The 21,329-nt window shown below is 34.2% G+C and overlaps 1 protein-coding gene across 1 annotated transcript; it reads left to right on the forward strand.

Moving 5' to 3' along the window:
• The first annotated feature begins 52 nt into the window (after positions 1–52).
• LOC123564682 (26S proteasome non-ATPase regulatory subunit 12-like) lies at positions 53–16,784 on the forward strand. The gene is made up of 11 exons (XM_045358426.2): positions 53–186; positions 5,887–5,946; positions 8,038–8,166; positions 9,094–9,201; positions 10,637–10,741; positions 11,077–11,226; positions 11,865–11,999; positions 13,058–13,170; positions 13,619–13,796; positions 14,642–14,719; positions 15,321–16,784. Exons 1-11 carry the CDS (start codon positions 88–90, stop codon positions 15,528–15,530), a joined length of 1,365 nt encoding a protein of 454 aa, XP_045214361.1. The 5' UTR covers positions 53–87; the 3' UTR covers positions 15,531–16,784.
• The last annotated feature ends 4,545 nt before the right edge of the window (positions 16,785–21,329 follow it).

A 21,329-nucleotide genomic window follows, 5' to 3' on the forward strand; every position in this document is an offset into this window, starting at 1 on the left:
GTCTGTCAGTAATTTAGTTTGGTTCCCGATTGAACATAATTTTACGTTACAGAAAGACACATACTAGATCCAGTCTAAACTACAACAATGGCGGACACCGGCAACGAAGATCGTGTTCAGAAAATGGAAGTCGATTACAGTTCGACTGTTGAGGAGAAAATACCAAAATGTGAAAAACTTGCAAAGGTTTTTAATTAAAAACATTTTAGTATTCTAAAATTTCTCAAGAAATAACTGCTTTTGAAAAATAAATGCCCTTTTACGAAAACGACTTGTCATTCTATGTAAAATGGATGGGTGGGGTAAGATAAAATGCTCACCAACTCGTGCGTAAAAGATGGTACTTTGAAAACTAACAAACACGTATATGGAATACAGACACTAAATAGGAAAATGGCCCGAAAAAAAATCACATAATGGGGTTTACAAATAGTCCCGAGCAGGGGTGTAAAATTCCACTCGCCCGCTCGCATTGGCGAGTGAAAGTCTGAGTAGGACGAGTGGACCTCGCTGTATACTCGACCGATCGGGCGAGTGGTTTTTTACGTCCTTACTTTACCAAAATTCAGAAATTACAACTCCAAAACGTCAACAAACTTTGAGATGGTTCAGTCGCTACCTGGATTGACTGGAATTTACCCGCGAATCGTAAAGATATAAAAACGTCATGCCGGTAATTTTCCATTCCACAAACACGTGCGACCTATCGTATTAAATATCTAATTTACGTCGACACGTACACAAAAACCGTGCGTAGTGCATTCATTTTTTAACATTTTCGCTTCAAGTTTTCAACACCTCTTGAGAAATAATACTATTTGAATTCTATAATGATTTTAATAAGATATCGACAGAAATGTAGGCAAAATTCTATAAAAACGGTCGAATTTTCATATAATCATTTGTAAAAATTCAAACAGCGCGATCTCAGTTACATATTTCTTTCTAAAAGTAAATAAATGATGAATACTCTGGGCGTAAAATTCAGACTTTTGACCATAAAGAACAAAAAACAGAATAAAAAAAATCTTAAATAATGAAAAAGCGGCAGCAATTACAATACATGGAGTAAAACGATTTTTGGTAAACAGATTTCTGTTAGTGCGGCAGAATAGGTTACGTGACCTCGTGAACGTAAATAGAAACGCAATTTTAAAATAAAGCAATGTGATGTCTTTGCGGTTTTTAATAAGTTTTAAACGAATCTTTGTACATGTATTTTTTGACAACAATTTAAAAGTTTTTTTTGTCAAACAATAATGTAAATTCCATGATGGCAAACAGGTCACAGAGGTAGGATATCCACTAAAGTAACTATCGTTTGAGACATTTACGTTTTATACGGGATATAGCACATTCGCTTTTGATAACAAATTAAAGAAGAAACTTTTTATTGATTTCTATTTCTCAGCAATTTTAAGAACCGATGCGGTACGATCAGACAGTGATGTGTTACATGACGTAATGTCATGACAATCCCGAGCAAGAATACCGCTTTGATCTCCACTTCAGATGTCAAGATACTGACTCACTTCTTTTAGCTCTTTGAGGGGGTGTAAATTGATCATGAAAACAAGGTCAATTACTTAGTTTATTAATTGAATAATTACCGATAATCCTTAACGTTTTTTCCCCTCTCTTTCAACACGGGTGGATGGACGATGATTATTTTGTCCAAATTTTTTAGACACTTTTCAAAATAAATATTTTCCGGAAAATAATACTATTGCACATAATACTCCTTTCATAAAAGTGACAGTATTAAAAGTGTCAATTATTAGGGCGAGTGGCTGTTCACTAAGGGCGAGTAGATATTACTGGCTACTAGTCCTGCAGGGCGAGTGGTAGGAAAAATTTTTTTACACCCCTGACGAGTTTTTTTTTCTCTGAAGAGCTATCTTCCTTAGCCTCGAGTTACCAGTATTGGTGGGGATAAGGATTCATCTCCTACGCATTTGTCTACACTTGGGTTAAATATATCAAAATGAACTTATTTTGATACATTATTTACTTGTGCATCCTAAAGAGATCCAGAGTTTTTAAAACCAGCTTTCAATTTAAAATCAGAGCCATTTTAATAACATGACCCCTATAAGCGGTATGTCTAAATGCCGTCACCTGAATCAGTGTACTCATAGTCCATATGGTTAAGTAATACAAAAATGGAAAAGTATGTCCAAAACATTAAAGTTATCATAAAAGCAATACTTCCTTATCATGAGCAGAGGTCGCGAAAGCCGTCGGACATTTCCGGTAAATTTTGATCCGGTCCGGCGTGATATATCAAGTTCACAAGACCGGGTGTCCGATAAAAATTGCAGGTCAATATGATAAAATAAGAAGAAAATCCTCTGCGATTTCATCATAAATTGTAACATGGAATCCCGAGAAATTGATGTCAAACTATATTTTAGTAAGCGCTTGTTTCATTGGTACTAAAAATAGAAACAGTGGAAACCCCTCATGACGTCACGACAATTCTAAGAACGCGCGTTATCATTGGATGCTTACTACTGGTGGATGCTACTCGATTTATGTAGGCGGGAACCAGACGGGAATTTCCAGAAATTCCGAGGTCATCTTTCTCTTTATATGTCAACATCAACGTGACTCAGTGCAAACAATAGACTTGTGGGGGGAAAAGACAGCGATAATATAGCAAATGAATATGAATAAAATCTGTAAAAAGGTCCTTTGGAAGCAAAGAATGCAACCAAGAAGAATAACAGCAGACTCGTTTTGACCGAGTCTGTTCGCGAGATGTAATGAAATGTGCAACATCTCTCACGCCCCCCTATCAGTGGCTTAAGCGGGACTCTAAATCTATTACACAAATGTTGAATGGACTCCATGGTCCAAAAGGACCAGAAAATATAACAACACTGAATCCAAGTACAGGGAGACTTTTTACAGCCTGAAAACTTAATGTCTGAAATCTGTTTCAGTTAATATAGATATGTGGAAATAAACTAAAAGGATGTAGATTCGTGTAAGGCTGTCTATATAGACTATGTATAAATACCAGTTTTAAAGATCAGATACCAAATTTATTAAAAAGAATTCGGTCTGGTAAAATGTTATCCGGTCCTTTAAAAGATCATGTTTACCAGACCGACTGTCCTGTGAATACTCAGGGTCTTTCGTGAACACTGCATGAGAATGAATATATTTACTGGGATTTGTAATATTTGTAACAAGTAAGGTTAACCATAGCACTGGCAGTGAAAACCACCAAGCAGTCTAGCCGCCATTTGCAAGCAGCAGTATAAGAGGTGGATGGTGGTGACATCCTTTGTGGTTACATTCTCCGAATTGAGTGAATACAAATGAGATGCAACTATTTAACTTCAATCTTTCCATTTCTGGTCAAAAAATAAGATTTATTTACATTCACATGTAAAACAAATTAAGGTAAAACAGTACTTTTTACAACAAAAAAGATATAACAAGATGAAATTTTGGGAATACCCTGTATGCTAATTCTGGGTAATGCATATTATTTTAACATATATTTATAATTTCGTCAGATCTTGAAACTACAACATACAAAATATTGTTTAAAATGGTTACAAAGTGTGGGAAGTTGAGGAGATTTTGTAATAGTGTAATTATGGAGCGGAATTCATATAAGTTTTAAGTAGCTTGTTTTCCAATCCATTCGATTGAAAATTTCGTTGTTTGTTTGTTTGTACTATTTTGATTGATGTATGTCTTTTTATCAAACTTTGTTAATTTCAATATAGTACTCATGTTTGTATATACAATTTGTGGAAATAAATACAGTTTAAACCAATAGTGGTAAAAAGTAATAAGAAATTCATGAAAATTTACACATGGGTATTTTAAATCGTCATTACTTTTTATTTAAAATCACATTTTGCAAAGTTTGACAGCTGTGTTGTAGTTAATAAGTTTACACAACCAGTGTAAAAACTTATTATGTCATACGACTCCCTGTTCAAACAAGGAGCATGCTTAAACAAAATACACTGATTCTGGTGCCCCACTGATTCAGGTAACTGTACGATATTCTCTTTGCAATTTTTTTTTTTGCTAAAATAACATGACAGAAATATGCTTGACACATAAATAGCATTTTCATAATGACAGGGTTTCAGAAATCCCATGTCCGGAGCCCAGGGGCTACCAGAAAATTCTGCCAGACTACTAAATTTTTTCAGAACGTGCCCGCCGGGCTACCTTGAAACTCCATATCAAGTAGCCCGGAAATCAATAATTTAGTCATCAGATATAATTTTGATAGTTGTCTGTAATCCCCTTGTTTATCAAGAGATACACGCCCGAGGCTTTAATTATTATCACCTAACGTCACAATCGGCAAACAGTTAACCGTTAAATCGTACCCGCAGGCAAATGTTTAGAAAAACATGTGCACGAGTGATTTTAGACTGATCCAATAACATCAAAGTTGCCAATCGGTATTGTTTAAAACAATAATTATGCAAACCAGTCTTAAAATTACGTCATTTTAGTGCCACCTGCCAAAGTGTACTTCGACCACAATATTTATCGAGCGATCAGAAAGAACAGATGTTTGATTTTGAGGCAGTTTAGTGCCTACACTGATTGTTTATGCTTTTCAATTTAAATACTTGCTTAACATGCAAAAAAAATCGACCATGATTTAGCAAAATATATGAAAGTATACAGAATTCAATATTTTGGACAAACAAATTCGGCTAAGTGAATACGCAGTGCCAAGAATCTGAGTGACATTATATATGCGGTTCTAGTCTGTTTATTAAGCCAGACAGATGTTTAGAATCAGACAGAATTATTATGTCAACTTTAAAAAATTTTGAGATAAATTACAATTCATACAGCTCTAACGAATTTGCAAGTTTATAAAAATTGATTTGCATTCCTTTTATATTGCCATGTTGCAATAACTATCAGGAGTACTCCTGATAATATTTCTCAGTTTAAATACATGTAGTTTTATCTTTTAAAATGAGAAAAAGGAGTAATGATAATTGCTATTTAAGAGAACAAAATTTATAACAATATGCGTATGGCTAAAATTATGAAACCTCTAATAATTTAATCATTCCATCCACTGTAGTATAGAAGCACATAGTAAATAAACCGAAATGGCCATTGCCAAATAAACTTAAATGTCCGGGCTACCAGATTAAAATTTTGGTAGCCCAATGCGCTACCAATAAATTTGCAGATTTCTGAAACCCTGATAATGAAATAACACCATGACAGAATTTTTCACCACCACTACAATTTTGGGTCTCTGTTTTAGCTTATTTTGCAGTTTGTGTGTTCGACTGAAAATATTTTTCTTGCATCAGACATGACCCCCACTTTCTTTTTATTTTTATTCAGCACTGACAATATTAGTGACCAAATAATTTCTGTTCCTTGTGCAGTTACTGAATGCATCAAGGGTGGGGTGGGGGGTGCATTTTCGTGTTCTACGAGCTCCTGTTCGGTAAATGTATTTATTTGTTTTGAGAGGTTAAAACTTACAAAACATACAATTATTGAATATTCTGGCAGAATCAAATTTTGCCAAGGTGCAAAATATCATGTTACTCAAAATAGTATCAGGTTGTTTTTTCCAACAAATTGTGTATTTCATTAGCGAATAAAACTTACTTGGCAAATTTTCTTTGAATAATCAAACATTCATTTCATTTGGGAATTTTCTCTTTGGGCTGGGAATTATGTGTTTAAGATTGGGAAAAATGGAGCCTGATTGGCATTGGGAATGGTGTTCCCAATATTCGGTCCCGTGAGACAGATTGAAAAAGCAGGACTAGAACACAATTTATAATCAAATTTTGATAAATATTCTAGGGTATTTCCTATTTAAATCAAATTGTTTTTTTTTTTTTTTTTTTTTTTTTTTTTCAGCAAGGGAAACTGACAGAGGCTCTGGATATTTTGCTTACACTGGAGAAACAGACACGAACTGTAAGTTACAGCTGTTTGTTACCAGAAAAATATGACATACCGTAAGAACTTGTTTAGAATTATTCCTAACCGTAAACTACTTGGAAGTTAGTTTAATATTTTGTATTTTCTTAATAATCTTATATAATGGTTTGCAATGAACTTGAGAAATTTATGTAGGTTGGGTAAAATTTGCATTGTTTTTAGCTCACCTGAGCCAAAGGCTCATGGTGAGCTTTTGTGACTGCTCAATGTCCGTCATGTGTCGTGCGTCCGTCAACATTTTCTAAAAAATCTTCTTCTTGAAAACCACTGAGCAGAATTACACCAAACTTCACAGGAATGATTCTTGGATGGTCCCCTTTCAAAATTATTCAAAGAATTTAATTCCATGCAGAACTATGGTTGCCATGGCAACCGAAAGGAAAAACTTTTAAAATCTTCTTGTCTAAAACCGCAAGGCGTAGAGCCTTGATATTTGGCATGTGACATCATCTTATGGTCCTTTGTCAAAATTGTTCCAATTGTGCCCCTGGGGTGAAAAGAGGCCCCGCCCCGGGGGTCACAAATTTAACATAGACTGTTTACGACTGGTGTCAGATTTCTGCATTTTTCCAGTTAATTTGGAGGCTTATCAGTGATAAGCTGGGGTTGCTAGATTTATATAGTAAAAAACTTTAAAAATATTCTTGTCTGAAACCACAAGACCTAGGCCTTTGATATTTTGTATGTAGCATTGCCTTGTGGTCCTCTTCCAAAATTTTTCAAATTATGCCCCTGGGGTGAAAAGAGGCCCTGCCCCGGGGGTCTCAAGTTTTACATAGACTTATTTAGGAAAAAAAACTTAAAAATCTTCTTGCCAGAAACTGCAAGGCCTAGGCTTTTAATATTAAGTATGTTGCCTTCCCAAGTGTTTCTCTACCAAAACTGTTCAAATTATGTCCCTAGGGTGAAAAGAGGCCTTGCCCTGAGGGTACCAATTTTAACATAGACTTGTATAGGAAAAAAAAATTAAAGATCTTCTTGTCTTAAAGTTCAAGGCTTAGGCCTTTGATATTTGGTATGTAGCATTGCCTAGTGGATCTCTTAACAGCTTTGTGACCCTGGGGTGAAAAGAAGACCCACCCTGGGGTTCACTTGTTATAATTGCGAGTTATACAGGAAAAAATACTGTTCAGTTATAATTACCTGATGACCCCAAGCGATTAGGGATCTCTTGACTGTGACCTTGACCTACTTTCTTCTTTTTTAAGATACAGCCTTGAAATTTGGATGACATGTACAGTTTTGCACACTGATCTTAAAACTGACTTTCAGTTACCATGAATGTGACCCACTGACCTACCTTCTTAATATTTTAGCATCAGTTTGCCATTTGAAACATGTGGCTCATATTACTCAGGTGAGCGATCCAGGGTCATCATGACCCTCTTGTTTATGTTTTGCTAATTTACGAATAATGCAACTCCTGTACATGTATTCATAATATAAAAGGGTTATTATAATAGTACCGGTAGTTCGGTCTGGGATGCTGTATTCGGCTTGAGTCGATTTTGCCAGATTGGATCTCATGAGCCGCGCCGATGGTGATCCATCTGTGCAAATTCCATGAGAGCTGAATACAAAATCCCAGATCTAGCTTCTATTGTAATGACCCTTTTATCATATACCTCCTCTTATTTGTTTTGTTATTTTGTTGTTATGTGAACGAAATCTGCAATGTTTGCCAATGTTAAAGTAGAAATGAGTGAAGCTTTTGTGTTCACTGTGTCAGGTAACGCATATTAAATGAAAGTAGTCCGGCAACATACAATACAGAATTTTTTTCTGCCTGTTCATGTTTACTTGTGAAATACAAGCAGTATTTTTGACAGAATTTATATAGGTATACAGTAATCGCAAATATTTCTCTGCATCATATCCTAAAACAGAAATCCTTACGTTTTATGAATTCTTAAGACTGCAAATAAAGCTGCTAACAATGAAATTGCGGAATAAAATTGAACGAAAATTGAGCAGTCTACAGTACGGAACTTATGTTAAAGATGTTGCACAGATTTAACTCTGAAAAATAATGGTACTATTCTACCTGGTTTGTTTTTCCATTTGCAGGGAGCTGATACTCATTCCCTCAGCAAGGTTTTAGAAACAGTTGTCAGGCTGTGCTTCGAGACAAAGAATTGGGAAGCCCTCAATGAAAATATTGTACTTCTTACAAAGAAAAGAGGACAGATTAAACAGGTTATTGTCTCTTTGTTTTACTAGATGTATAGTTTGATCTCTTGATGGCACGAATGATTCGGGGGTGTGGAGATTAGATTTGTCTTTGCCTGTCCATCCAGACTTAGATTTTGTCTTTGTTCATCTCAATGGCTGGCTTCAGAGTCAGACATATCTATGTGTATACCATATCTCAAGAAATACTTTACTTTTAGAGTCATGAAAAATTATAGGATTTTATTCAGCATGTGAAGTTTTGCGCCTGGATTTTATTTGGGATTTCACTGAGACTAGAGCTCATTATTTAGTGAAAAGTATTACATAAAAGACCTAAAAAGTTTGTGTTGCAGTATCTCAAATATAGTATTTGACCAAGAGTTTTGAAACCTTATTAGATTGTTATTCAAAATGTGAAGATGTGCATCAGGGGTTTGTTACAGATTTCACATGGCAAGACCAGAGTTTTGGTTCTTGACTTTGTAAAACTAAGTTAGTGTAAGTATTATGCCAAGATTTATGAAACCTTAAAAGAATGTTATTCAGCATGTGAAGTTGTGCACTTCAGGTTTTGTTTGGGATTCAGATGGCAAGGCCAGAGTTATGGTCCTTGACTTGGTAAAGAATATGCTTAAAGAGCTTAAAAGCTTGTTTTTCACATATCTTATTATCTCAAAAAGGATTTTACTGGAGTCCTGAAACTATAATAAATGTTGATCACATGCGAAGTTGTACAATTTGGGGCTTTGCTTGGGATTTACTCATTTGTGTGTAGATTCTTAGGTTTTCACCTGTACAAAGAGAGTTTTCCCATAAATTTGATCGGCTAGTAATGCATTTGTCTGAAAGACACAGGTTATGTTTGACCTTTGACAGCACTGAAATTTTTATACATGTACTAATTTATCATGAAAAATGATTTTTTAAAGTAAAAAAGTCTGTGTTTTATAGTCTGTAACCAAGATGATCCAGGAGGCATGCTCATACGTTGAGAAGACACCAAACCTTGACACCAAACTCAAGTTGATAGATACACTCAGAACAGTTACAGCTGGGAAGGTAAGTTATATAAATGATACTTGTTTGTTTCAGCGCGAGTATAAAAAATCAGTTAACAAATTACCAACAGGTATGATTAATTTCAGGAATGGCATTGCCACAAGTGAAAATGTAAGATCTGATGTTTGCAATTGAATGATACTTGTACTTTGATCGTAATTTTTCTTTTTGTTAGCTCGACTATTCAAAGAAAAGTCTAGCTATTCTACTCACCCTGGCATCGGCGTCGGCGTCACACCTTGGTTAAGTTTTTGCATGCAAGTACATACAGCTGTCATTTAAAGGCATATAGATTTGAAACTTATGTTTTTCTTTTTCTAGTTCAATTACCAACCTCACTGGGTCAAGTTCCATAACTCTGACATGTATTTTGAGTAAATTATGCCCCCTTTTGGACTTAGAAAATTCTGGTTAAAGTTTTACATGCAAGTTACTATCTCCAAAACTAAGGCAGATTTTGAATTGAAACTTCACACGTGTCTTCGGGGTTATAAAACTAGTTGATAGCACCAAGTCCCATAACTCTGACTTTCATTTTGGCCAAATTATGCCCCCTTTTGAACTTAGAAAATCCTGGTTAAAGTTTTGCATGCAAGTACAAACAGCTGTTACTAAAAGGCATATAGATTTGAAATTTATTTTTTATTTTTCTAGATCAATTACAAATCTCACTGGGTCAAGTCCCATAACTCTGACATGTATTTTGGGCAAATTATGCCCTCTTTTTGACTTCCTCTTTTGAACTTAAAACTCTTTTGATATTTAACCTTTTTTGGGTAATATTTTCCTGCTTCTGGGACAATATTTCGAATAGTCGAGCTTGGCTGTTTTATGGACAGCACTTGTTTTTTGTCTTTGCAATGGTATTAACAAATCTTTGCTCTTCTAGTTTTGTACCACTGCAAAAATATTTGGTAATTTTCTCTCATTGGTGTAGAAAAGAAGATATTATTCACCAATTACCAAGTATAGGTCATGATTGTATTTCAATACTTCACAGAAAAACTTAAAATAAAGACGTTTACCTAAGTGTACATCTGTAGTAAACTTGTCTGAAATAAAATAAAGCAATGTTTACATATGTATTTAGACCAATAGCCTAGTGGTAGATCATCAGCTTTGTTTGTGGGAGGTTAAGTGTTCACTCTGTAGTAGCTGCCTTGCTTGGCACTCAGCACTAAAGGGGAAACTAGCTTCTCATATCCATGTAGGTTGGATACCGTCTGGAATGAAATGTCAAGAGTGGTTTACATAAGTTTCACAGTCAAACTAAAATAATTTAAACTCAACTTGAAGAATAGAATGCCTGTATGAAAGAATTTTTTTTTTTAAATCATGTCTGAAATAAGTGAATGTTTAATTGATCATCCACTCTGAAACTCTATTAGAAGGGTCTGTTTCAGTGCATATATATATCTGATATAATATTTGACAGATCTATGTAGAGATTGAAAGGGCACGTCTTACAAGGACTCTTGCAAAAATCCGAGAAGATGCTGGTAAAATTGCGGAAGCTGCTGATATACTCCAAGAACTTCAAGTCAGTAAGCTTTGAGATATGTGACAGTTATAGTAATTGAATTAATTGTTAAATTCGTTAAATGGTTCCAGATACGCACAGTTCTTAGCTTTTATATTTATACCATGGGGTAAAATCAGTTGAAATAGTTAGAATTAAGTTCACAATAAATTAAAAATTTGGCTTTTTGCTTCATGATTTCTCAACTTTAAAGCTTTCTTTGATCTTCTTTGTTAAATTAACATTTAAAAAAACAGTGGTTACATAATTCAGATTTTTTAAGGTTTTCACTGTACATTGTACGTGAAATAGGTAATGATGATATTTATGATGAAGTATTTATTGACATTTGACAGGTGGAGACATTTGGTTCCATGGAGAAGAAGGAGAAGGTGGAGTTTATTCTGGAACAGATGAGACTGTGCATTGCCAAGAAGGACTACATACGTACACAAATCATTAGCAAGAAAATCAACACAAGGTTCTTTGATGATCCAGGGACTACTGTAAGAATAAAGTTAACTCATTTGACAGTTAAGAATTAAAGAAAATACTGTTCTTAAAGTAAACTAACTTAGAAAATAATTCAAGAATCTTTTGTGCCTTTTATTTCATCACAGGAATTTGGTAACACCATTTTTATTATGTCATAAGTGGAGTTGAAAACACATTCCATATTTTTTTGTTGGGAAATCACCACTTTTTTCCTGTAAATGTTTTTAACCTGGAAATGTAGTTTTTAGCAAATCATGCAGGTAGAGTTTGGAATTTAAAAATTGCTAGTTTTGTCATGAAAAGTCAGGACAATTCTCCAAAAGCCTTAACTCCAAAAAATACTCATGAAGATTATGAAAGAGAGTGAATTTGATAAATAATTTGTATTCTGAAAGTTAAGAAATGTGGTAAAATGCTGAAAATGCAGTGTTTAACACATTACAAAATTGAATGTTACATACTTTGGCCCAGGATGATATTCTTTGACAATAATTTCATTTTGAACCATTTCTGGTGACTAAAAGTGATTTTCTAGCTCTTTGTCAGCATGTGAAATGTCAAGATATGCTGAAAAGTCGTGTGATTTTGTTAGCTTAAGTTTCTGAAAAACATAACTGTAAATAAAGAAATATTGATTTCTATAATTTAGGAATTGAAGCTGAAGTATTACCAGTTAATGATAGAACTTGATGAACATGAGGGCTCTTATCTGTCCATATGTAAGCACTACAGAGCAGTGTATGATACCACAGAAATTAAAGAAAATCAAGAGAAAGCAAAAGAGGTAATTAGTAAGGTTACTTATAGTCGCTGCCAGAAACCCATAAACTCATTCAGAAGTCTGTAAATAATTTTTGCTTTGAGGGTTCTGTGAAATCATTAATATTTGTGAGGAACTAATTTTCATGGATTTCATGGTTGAGTCAATCCACAAAATTTAATCCCAACGAACAAGTAAAATTCCCATGAATTTTACATTCAAAAGTTGAAATCCACGAATTCATATCCCCATGAAATTGCCATTTTGTCCAAAACCACGAAATTTCATGCCCACGAAATTAAATGATTTCACAGTAGTGGAAGATACAGAGGACACTCAGATTCCAAAAGCTTCCCTTGTTGTTAAGTGTGCTAGTTTTTATAGTACTCGAACATGGGACTTTTATCCAAATGTTATTAACTTCAATAGGAGCTGGGGCTCAAACGCATAACACCTTGTTCCGTAGTGAGACAGTGTTACCAGTGAACCACTCCGCCTGCCCTTGCTAAAGATGTTGAGCTTGTAATCTGTAATTATGCACTGACAATTTTATACTAAATGATAAAAGGATTCTGACAACATTCCTATTCTGTACTGTTATGATAACCATTTATAAAGTAAGTTTTATTTACTGAAAGGAAATGTAACTTAAGACATAAAAATTACTTTTAATTTGATGGTACTTGTATATATGGAATCTACATTGCGTTTAAGCTACTGAAAATTCTAAATGATTATTTAGTTTACCAAGAAGAAATAGTGATGTGATATTCTGACTATTTTCTACTAGATAAATATCACTCACTGAAATGTAGAAAAATATATGTTGATGAAAGTTGGTTTTCTAAAATAATAACACTAACTTGCTTGCTTAGTGTATGTGCTTTTATCAGAATATTTTATTGGGTCTATCCAGTAACTTTGGACTACCAAAACACTTAAGTTATGAATTTCTTTATCAGACAAGTGGCAATTTAACCATCATTTGATAAGTCAAAACAAACACCAACACTGAATGATAAAACACTGAAAATAGTTTCATGTGATTGTGGAGACAAGGAGGTGGTATTCCTGTATTTCAGGCTCTGAGATTTGTGGCTTTGTATTTGATTCTGTCTCCGTATGACAATGAACAGTCAGACATGATTCATAGAGTGAAGGAGGAGAGACTGCTAAATGAGATGCCAAAATACAAGTAAGTATTCATTGTTAAATATATACATAAAAATGTATATCATATGTGTAGTTTCAGTTCTGAACTTATTGAGTTGAATAAAACTATATAATGCAGCCTGTGGTTGGGTGGGCATTTTATTGAATTATTCATTACTTTACAAGTTCTGTAAATTTAAAAATGAATCGACAAAAGTTTTAACTTTTATTTATCACGTTATTAAAAAACATCAGAAAAACGTTCTGCCATAACTCTGACACTTTAAACATGTGTGTCATATGGCTTCTTGATTTGAGTTTTTAAAGAGTTACATTGTACATTATCAGTATAAGGAGGAACAAGACCTGTCTTGCGTTTGGTGAGGAAGTAATAATGTTCAGTTTCTGTAGCAGTCTCTCAAGGCAAACATGGCTGGCTCTTTTCAGTAGGGGTGATCCTAAAGTAAATAAAACACTTCACTTATTTTCAGAGATCTACTGAAACAGTTTACCACACATGAAGTTATCCAGTGGAAACCATTTTGTCAGCAGTATGAATCTGAGCTGAAGCTTGGTTCAGCAGGCAATCCACCCACCCATGTATTCAACACAAAGTTAGAGGGAGGTGCTAAACGTTGGGCAGACCTGAAAAATAGAGTTGTCGAACATGTAAGTTTTCTGGTGCCAAACATGTCAAAATGTCTGCTGATTCATGGAGATCATGGTTTTGAACCCTGATGGAGGTCACATTTAACCCTCCTCAATTGACCTTAAAATTCTATAATTATTTTACTACTATTTTAAAATCATATTCTAACACGACCACATACATACATGTAGAGCAAAATCTATATCGGGGTTATTCTGCAATAAACCACTCGCGTGCAATGACGTCATCCGATCCAGGCACGTAGCGCGGTCGTAAAAAGTAGTTACAACTTTTTCTAACACTGTTGATACTAGTATGTCGTGTTAAAATCGAAATAATAAGTTACCAAGTGTGATTTATCATAGAATAACCCGAGTTTTTCGTTCTTATGTGAAATAATATATCACTCAGGCCTACGGCCTTCGTGACATATTCTTAAGCATAAGAACTCAAAACTCGGGTTATTCTACGATAAACCACGTTTGTGAACTTATTATTTCTTAAATAACCACTTAAGGTAGTGGTGCCATAATGACACTGGGCAATTTCTGTATTTACATTCTCAGTACGGTACTGTACCATATTTCAGCAGTGGTTGGTGTTCATAAGCACATAGTTTTCCATACCTGTTGGGAGTGCCCTTCCAGTCAGCTTGGGTAATTGATAAAGAAAACTGTTCTACAACACACTTTTTCAGAGCAAAGACTGTAGAGCTGTGATACAAAACAAAGTTTTAACATCATATGATCACAATATTGTAAAATTCAAATATACATGTTTAAACAGAATTTCTGAACAATTCATACAGTCAATTACAGTCTTATTGATTCATCCATGTCATTTTAACTTTTGTATTGTGTTACAGAATATACGAGTAATGGCCAAGTACTACACAAGAATTCGTATGAAGAGAATGGGAGAGTTATTAGACCTCACAGAAGCTGTAAGTGGTCATTGTTCTGAACAGTCATATAACATGGCTCGATTTTTTTTGTCTGTTAAATAAAGAAGGAAGTCAAGCATTGTATATTCTGCGGTAGACAATGATTGACATGCAATCCAGTGAGAGAACATTATATTGTCAATTATGACGAAGTCCCTCATGACATTCAGTCCATTGCTAATCAGATGAATAACATTCTATGATTTAGCATAATTTCTGTTATCATGTATGTCAGAATGAAGAAAAAATGATGCTTGGATTTTTAACCAGCTCTGGGCTTATGCGCTTGTAGATCATTTCCTGTGTAGGCCTTGGTTACTTAGTCAAATAATGATTTTAAACAAAAATGGGTGTAACTTTGACATGACTTTTGAAGAAATTACTTTGTGTAGATTTTCCTAACATATTTTTCAAGAAAAAACTGGCATGCTAAAATTTCTGGTAGTTGTTTGTGTATACTGAAAAATTTGTGGTGTAACTACACAAGTTTGTATTGGTCTGGAATTAAGAATACAGAAAAGTGGCTATTTTTTAAATTTGGTAATATTATTTATCAGTACAAAAATTTGTTTGACTTTTAACTGCTGTTTTATATTTGAAGGAGATTGAAGAGTTTTTGTCCAACCTGGTAGTGAACAAGACAGTACAGGCAAAAATTGATAGACTCGAGGGCATTGTCAACTTCACACAGCAGAAGGACCCCAATGACATTCTCAATGACTGGTCATTTAATATAAACACTTTAATGTCGCTAGTGAACAAGACAAACCATCTGATCACTAAAGAAGAAATGGTACACAAACTGGCGTAGTGTTAATGTACTAATGTTATTTTTTTGCAAGTGAGAAGTTTTGTTAGTGAGTACAGATGAAAAGACATTGATGACATTGCACATGTAAATTTTGGAAGACTGTGTTGTAAAAAGATGGCACAATTCCCATCAAGCCTATATCATTACTTCCGTGCAAAACTGGTATATCAGTATATCTGCTACTTTATTTAAACGCAGTTATAATAGTTTTGGATGAGAATGACAGTATGTAGACCTCCCTGTGGTTGTTATTTGCAGGTGATTTTTATGTACAAAATTCTGCATGTATTTTTCAGTTTGAAATGAAAATTAGTGGTCATTAGAATGAGATTGTCTCTGTTGACAGGTGGTATTTAGTACAGGTTAAGTTAGTTCAGTCTAACTGTAAAACAGCATCTCATGTTTTACTATAATTTATTGGTACTCACTTAATAAGTATATTTTCTTGTCCAGAAAAGATTGGGAAAAAAGTTGGTAATATTATTTTTTTTCAAGGACTACTGTGTAACACAGCCTAATGCTGTAAGGTAATTTAATTTTCTTGGGCATGCAGTTTTATGGTATCTGTGAAAGTAGCTGCTTTATGGAGATGTGAATTGTAGATATTCATTCTTAAAGAAATCTGACGAAATGGGATGTCTATTTTTTGATGTCATTATATTCAGTGGAATGCAAGAACTAAGCACACCGCACAAATTAGTCCCTCACAAATACTAAGAATTTTACGTTTGATTAAAAACAAGAATACATTTTAAGAAAAGTTGAAGACCAATTACACCATATCCCAGCAATTTGCAAGTTTTCATTTACAAATAAGGCAATTTTTATAAAAGCACCTTGCCCTAACATACATTGCAATGGGAGTGGCCAGGATTCCAATCCGTGGCCTTCATCTCTGTAAGAAATGGGTTGTAGTCATCTTTGCCAGTGCATCCACATATGAAATTAATTATTAAAACATTTACCTTGTAATTTGCAGTTTATTGCCAGTTTAATAGTTTTTTCCATATGCATGGTATTTATTTATCAATAAAACCTTGACCTTCAATTTACATAACTGTTAATATGAAGTGCTAAGAAAATACGCTGTTTTTATTTCACAATGTTTCTGAATAAGTATGGAATAAATATCTGCTTTCTTAAATGTGAATGTATTTATGAATTAGCCATTTAAAGAATGGCTGTTCCATTTCAGTGTTATATTCTTCGACATTTATGATTTATATATTTATGTCAATAAATTCTTTCATATGACATATGAGTATGTGTCCAGATGTTTGTAGAATACTGTCAGTTTGTTGTTGACTGTCAGTTGCTGTGTAAGCTATAGATAATTGATGGTGATTGAATACCTCTACTGTATGACATGTTGCAGGCTCTTTCCAGTTGATAGAAATTTTAATACTTACTACTGATTTCAGAATACCGCGCCGATTCAGTGTTTGCATCATACACATGTAGTCACTGACTGATATCGATTTCTTATCGTGAGTGGCTAATTTTGTAACAGTCATTTACATAAACTCCGCCCAAGACGCGAGTACATAACACCTAAACTGAAAAGTCAGTCATACAATGCATTTATGGTTTTTAGAATTGATGATATTACAGTTTTTAGCCTCGGAATCGGTTTCAAATCAAACATTTTTTACAGTATCTATCCAAACCGTGCAAAATAGACATCTACCAGCGATTTTACCAAAGACTCGGACTGATTACATTATGTCATTCGATAGCTATTAATTAACGTCGCATTATCTCGATTATTTCAGGTATAAAAGTATTTTTGCTGTCACCAGGTCACCGATGTGCATCGATTTTCTTGTGACAAGTTGATAAATTAATCCCTTCTAGCCTCACTACAAAATGCAAATTAAGTCAACGGGAGCATGAAGATCAAAAGATCTGTTTATACATGTAAAATAACACATGTAAACAACATGTGTATTTTATCGCTTGGTCAGGGATCTAAGATTACAGTAGTATGGGCATCACTTTTCATGTTAAGAAAATAAAATTAAATAAAATTAATTTAAACAAATGCCCTGTTCATATACATTACTCAAATTATATAGGTAATACACATTTTGTGTGCTTGAGAATCTAGCAAACATGTGATTCTGAAGAAAGGCTTGAATTAACTGGAATAATTTCTTTTCCGTACGTTGAGGATGTATTTAGGTCCTACTTATCAACGATTCAACTTCCAGTCATGTAGCCGTTGTACATGAAGTTAAAAGCCTTAAGAGTTGAACTCCTTCATTTGACTTTAATAGCGAATTGAAACTTGATTCGGGATTCATGACTAAGTAAGTTTCCTTGCCAAGAAACTTGCTCACGACGGAAATTGATTTATTTTCTTTGGTTTAACGCCCGTTTTGAACAGTTCTTCCTTTAATGTTGGGTGGGCAGTTTACCCCCCCCCCCCCCCCCCCCCCACAATCAGTGAGAGATTTCAAAGATTTCAAGTCAGCGATTAACCACTTGACTACAGGGGCGGTCACATGATAGATGGATACTACAATTCAGGTTCTAGAAATCATGCGGGCATGTAGTTGCAATAAACCAGAAGTCGGCATAGAACTCTCAAGATGATTTAGGGCGATGGGTTCCACTAAAAGGTTATTTTTATCTCTACTTTTTTCCGTTTGACTTAAGTATTCATGACATCGCATACCACATGTCTTCTGTATGCAGTAATAATTTGACGGATTTCTATTAAATAATGTATAATTTTTCATATGGAAAACTTTTCCAATGAAATTCTAATCGATGTCGATCCTTTGGTTTGGTATTTTACAGATTATGTCGTAAATACAAAATAGTTTCTATATTCTATAGAACTTACTTATCTCAAAAGAGGACCTGTTTGAGAGAAAATATCGGTAAAAGTATTTTATCTTTTGAGTTAAAACTGTGATAGTAAAAAATTGAACCTCTATGTTCACAGCGTTTGTAAAAGGCGATCTTACTGACACTTGCCTGTCACAAATACTATTATTTAATGTTGTACCATTTGACTATGATATGCATTTAATCAGAATCACACGTGCTTTTGTTTGTTTAAAATCATAACTATAGTTATCCTGTCATAAGCTTGTCCAACTTCGACAATTCTCGGCGTCGAACTTGGAAAAATTGAAATACACAGCATCTAAGACAACCTAAATTAACCCACTTTAAACCTGGAAGACTGGATGTAGTTATCAGACTAAATAAATATTGCCGAGTTTGTTTTCTATCGTAAAGACAACATCGAGTATGCTTGAAAAAATTTCCATGACCGACATCCGTAGACATTTTATGAAGACTGGATACATCAATTTAAAATAAATACATGAAACCTTCGAACAATAACAGAAAATTTGTGGTAGCAGTTTTGTTGTATTTCGTCGAGAGTTGCTATAAATACAAATTATACACATCAGTGTCAATCATCAGACAGTTCAAATCTATATTCTAAATAGTCACACTGGCCATAGCTTTATGAGATCAAGTGGTTCCAACGTTGTTTGAGCGGTGAATTTTACGCCGATCAGATGGAGAAATATGGCCGATACTACAAATTTCCGGTATTGTAAGTCTGATTTAAAGGAATTTCTACCCGTTAAATAACGAATCAAATGAAAACGATGGGTGCACCTGGAACGCAAATGTGTCTATGTTTTAGCACATGTGTCCATTTAGCTGAGATTTTTGCCGTTTATTCAAACACTTCTGTACAGTCCGGCGGGGGAAGGAGATTTTTGACAGTTTTTGACAATATCGCATCAAATATAGTGTTAATCGGGAACAAGTAACTGTTAAAACACGTTTTATGTAAAGGGCTACCTCTTTAAACAAAGTGTGTGTATTTTCATAGAATTATTCAGCGTTATTTCTGAAAGATCGGCCGAAAACCTAATGCAACGCCGTTTCGAGTGGGTCGCTATGCAACGCAATCAAGTGGATACCGTTCTGTGTCTTACTTGCGAAGTCTTATCCGTCTTAAAAAACAGTCATTAAAGCCTAACAATGAATAAATTTAGAGTTTTATAGCATTATAATGACCCCGCCATTTCTAATATATTGTACTTTTACATTTTATGTTATCTTAACATTTAACATATTTTTGTGGACATTGTCAAAAAACATCAACACAAAAATATAAAGCAAAGATGAACATCGAACAATATCATTAAGTAAATAATAGTAATAGTTCGTAAAAACAAGAACCATTTCACGGATATTTTTCTCCTCCATGAATGGTACTGAACTGCATACCAAAAGCGGGTTGACTCTTTAAATCAGTATAGTTACAGTTGGTTACTTTTTAGTCCCTTAAAACCAGTACATTGCGATTTCGTTACTGATTTGTTGTGCATTTAAGCTGTTCATACAAAATAAATAAAATTTGGTCCATGATAAAAGTATTGATCAGTTGTTTGTATATATTTTCATTCATATTGCTGGTGTAGCGTTCATTTATTTTCAGAGAGATAAATCACAGAGAACGTTAAAATTGGCCAGGAAAAAGACAAGATTTTATTTGTGCTCAATAAAACAGAAACGACGTAATAAACCTCTATGGTCGGCGTTCAAAAATGAAAATACAAATGAAATACAGACACCATTGAAAGAAAATAAACGGACCAGCAATACTAATAGAGACGTGTCATCAAGCAAACGATTAAGAGCGTTTTCTCCATGTTCTCAAAGTGAATAATAATAATAATAATAAAAAAAAACCGAAAAAACTGCTAACTCCAACTTCAAGCACCAAATATCAAGGAAAAAAAAACAACTGTTCACAATAAGGTATTAAAAGAAAGAGTTTTATGTGATGAAATATTTGAAGAATTAACAATGGAAGAGACAGACTTTTTAGACATTGCAAGCGACAAGGCTGTCCTGAGACAACTTTCTGAAGCAAAAGATACATTATTTTACAATATTTCTAACTCTTATCAAATCGAATAAGTACCCGTTGGCAAACATCGCTTTTCTTCTTCGGTTAGTACAACTGTGGCACATCTCTATTAGTATTGCTGGTCCGTTTATTTTCTTTCATTGGTGTCTGTTTTTCATTTCGTGACCTCAACGCGAAACTAGTCTATGTGTATATAGAAATAGAAGCAGATAGACTAGTTTCGCGTTGAGGCCACGATTTGTATTTTCATTTTTGCACGGGACCATAGAGCTTTATTACGTCGTTTCTGTTTTATGGAGGACAAATAAAATCTTGTCTTTTCCCTGGCCAATTTTAACGTTCTTTGTGATTAATTTCTCTGAAAATAAATGAACGCTAGCACAGGAATATGAATGAAAATACATGTATGTACAAACAACTGAGCAGTACTTTTATCATGGACCAAATTTTATTTATATTGTATGAACAGCTTAAATGCACAACAAATTAGTAATGAAATCGCAATGTATCGGTTTTAAGGGGCTAAAAAGTAACCAACTGTAACTATACTGATTTAAAGAGTCAACCCGCTTTTGTATGCAGTTCAGTACCATTCGTGGAGTAGATAGATATCCGTGAACTGGTTCTTGTTTTTACGAACTATTACTATTATTTACTTAATGATATTGTTCGATGTACAATATAATTGAAATGGCGGGATCATTATAATGCTATAAAACTCTCTAAATTTATTCATTGTTAGGCTTTAATGACTGTTTTTAAGACGGATAAGACTTCGCAAGTAAGACACAGAACGGTATCCACTTGACTGCGTTGCATAGCGACCCACTCGAAACGGCGTTGCATTAGGTTTTCGGCCGATTTTTCAGAAATAACGCTGAATAATTCTA

The sequence above is a fragment of the Mercenaria mercenaria genome, chromosome 2 (assembly GCF_021730395.1).
Source record: "Mercenaria mercenaria strain notata chromosome 2, MADL_Memer_1, whole genome shotgun sequence".
Classification (NCBI taxonomy): Eukaryota; Metazoa; Mollusca; class Bivalvia; order Venerida; family Veneridae; genus Mercenaria; species Mercenaria mercenaria.

What these genes read in the sequence shown, in the direction of transcription:
- LOC123564682 (XM_045358426.2), top strand. Translation starts at nt 88, where the DNA reads ATGGCGGACACCGGCAACGAAGATCGTGTTCAGAAAATGGAAGTCGAT. An exon ending in AATGTGAAAAACTTGCAAAG is followed by an intron (nt 187 to 5,886) that starts GTTTTTAATTAA and finishes TTTTTTTTTCAG; the next exon opens with CAAGGGAAACTGACAGAGGC. An exon ending in AATGAGATGCCAAAATACAA is followed by an intron (nt 13,171 to 13,618) that starts GTAAGTATTCAT and finishes ACTTATTTTCAG; the next exon opens with AGATCTACTGAAACAGTTTA.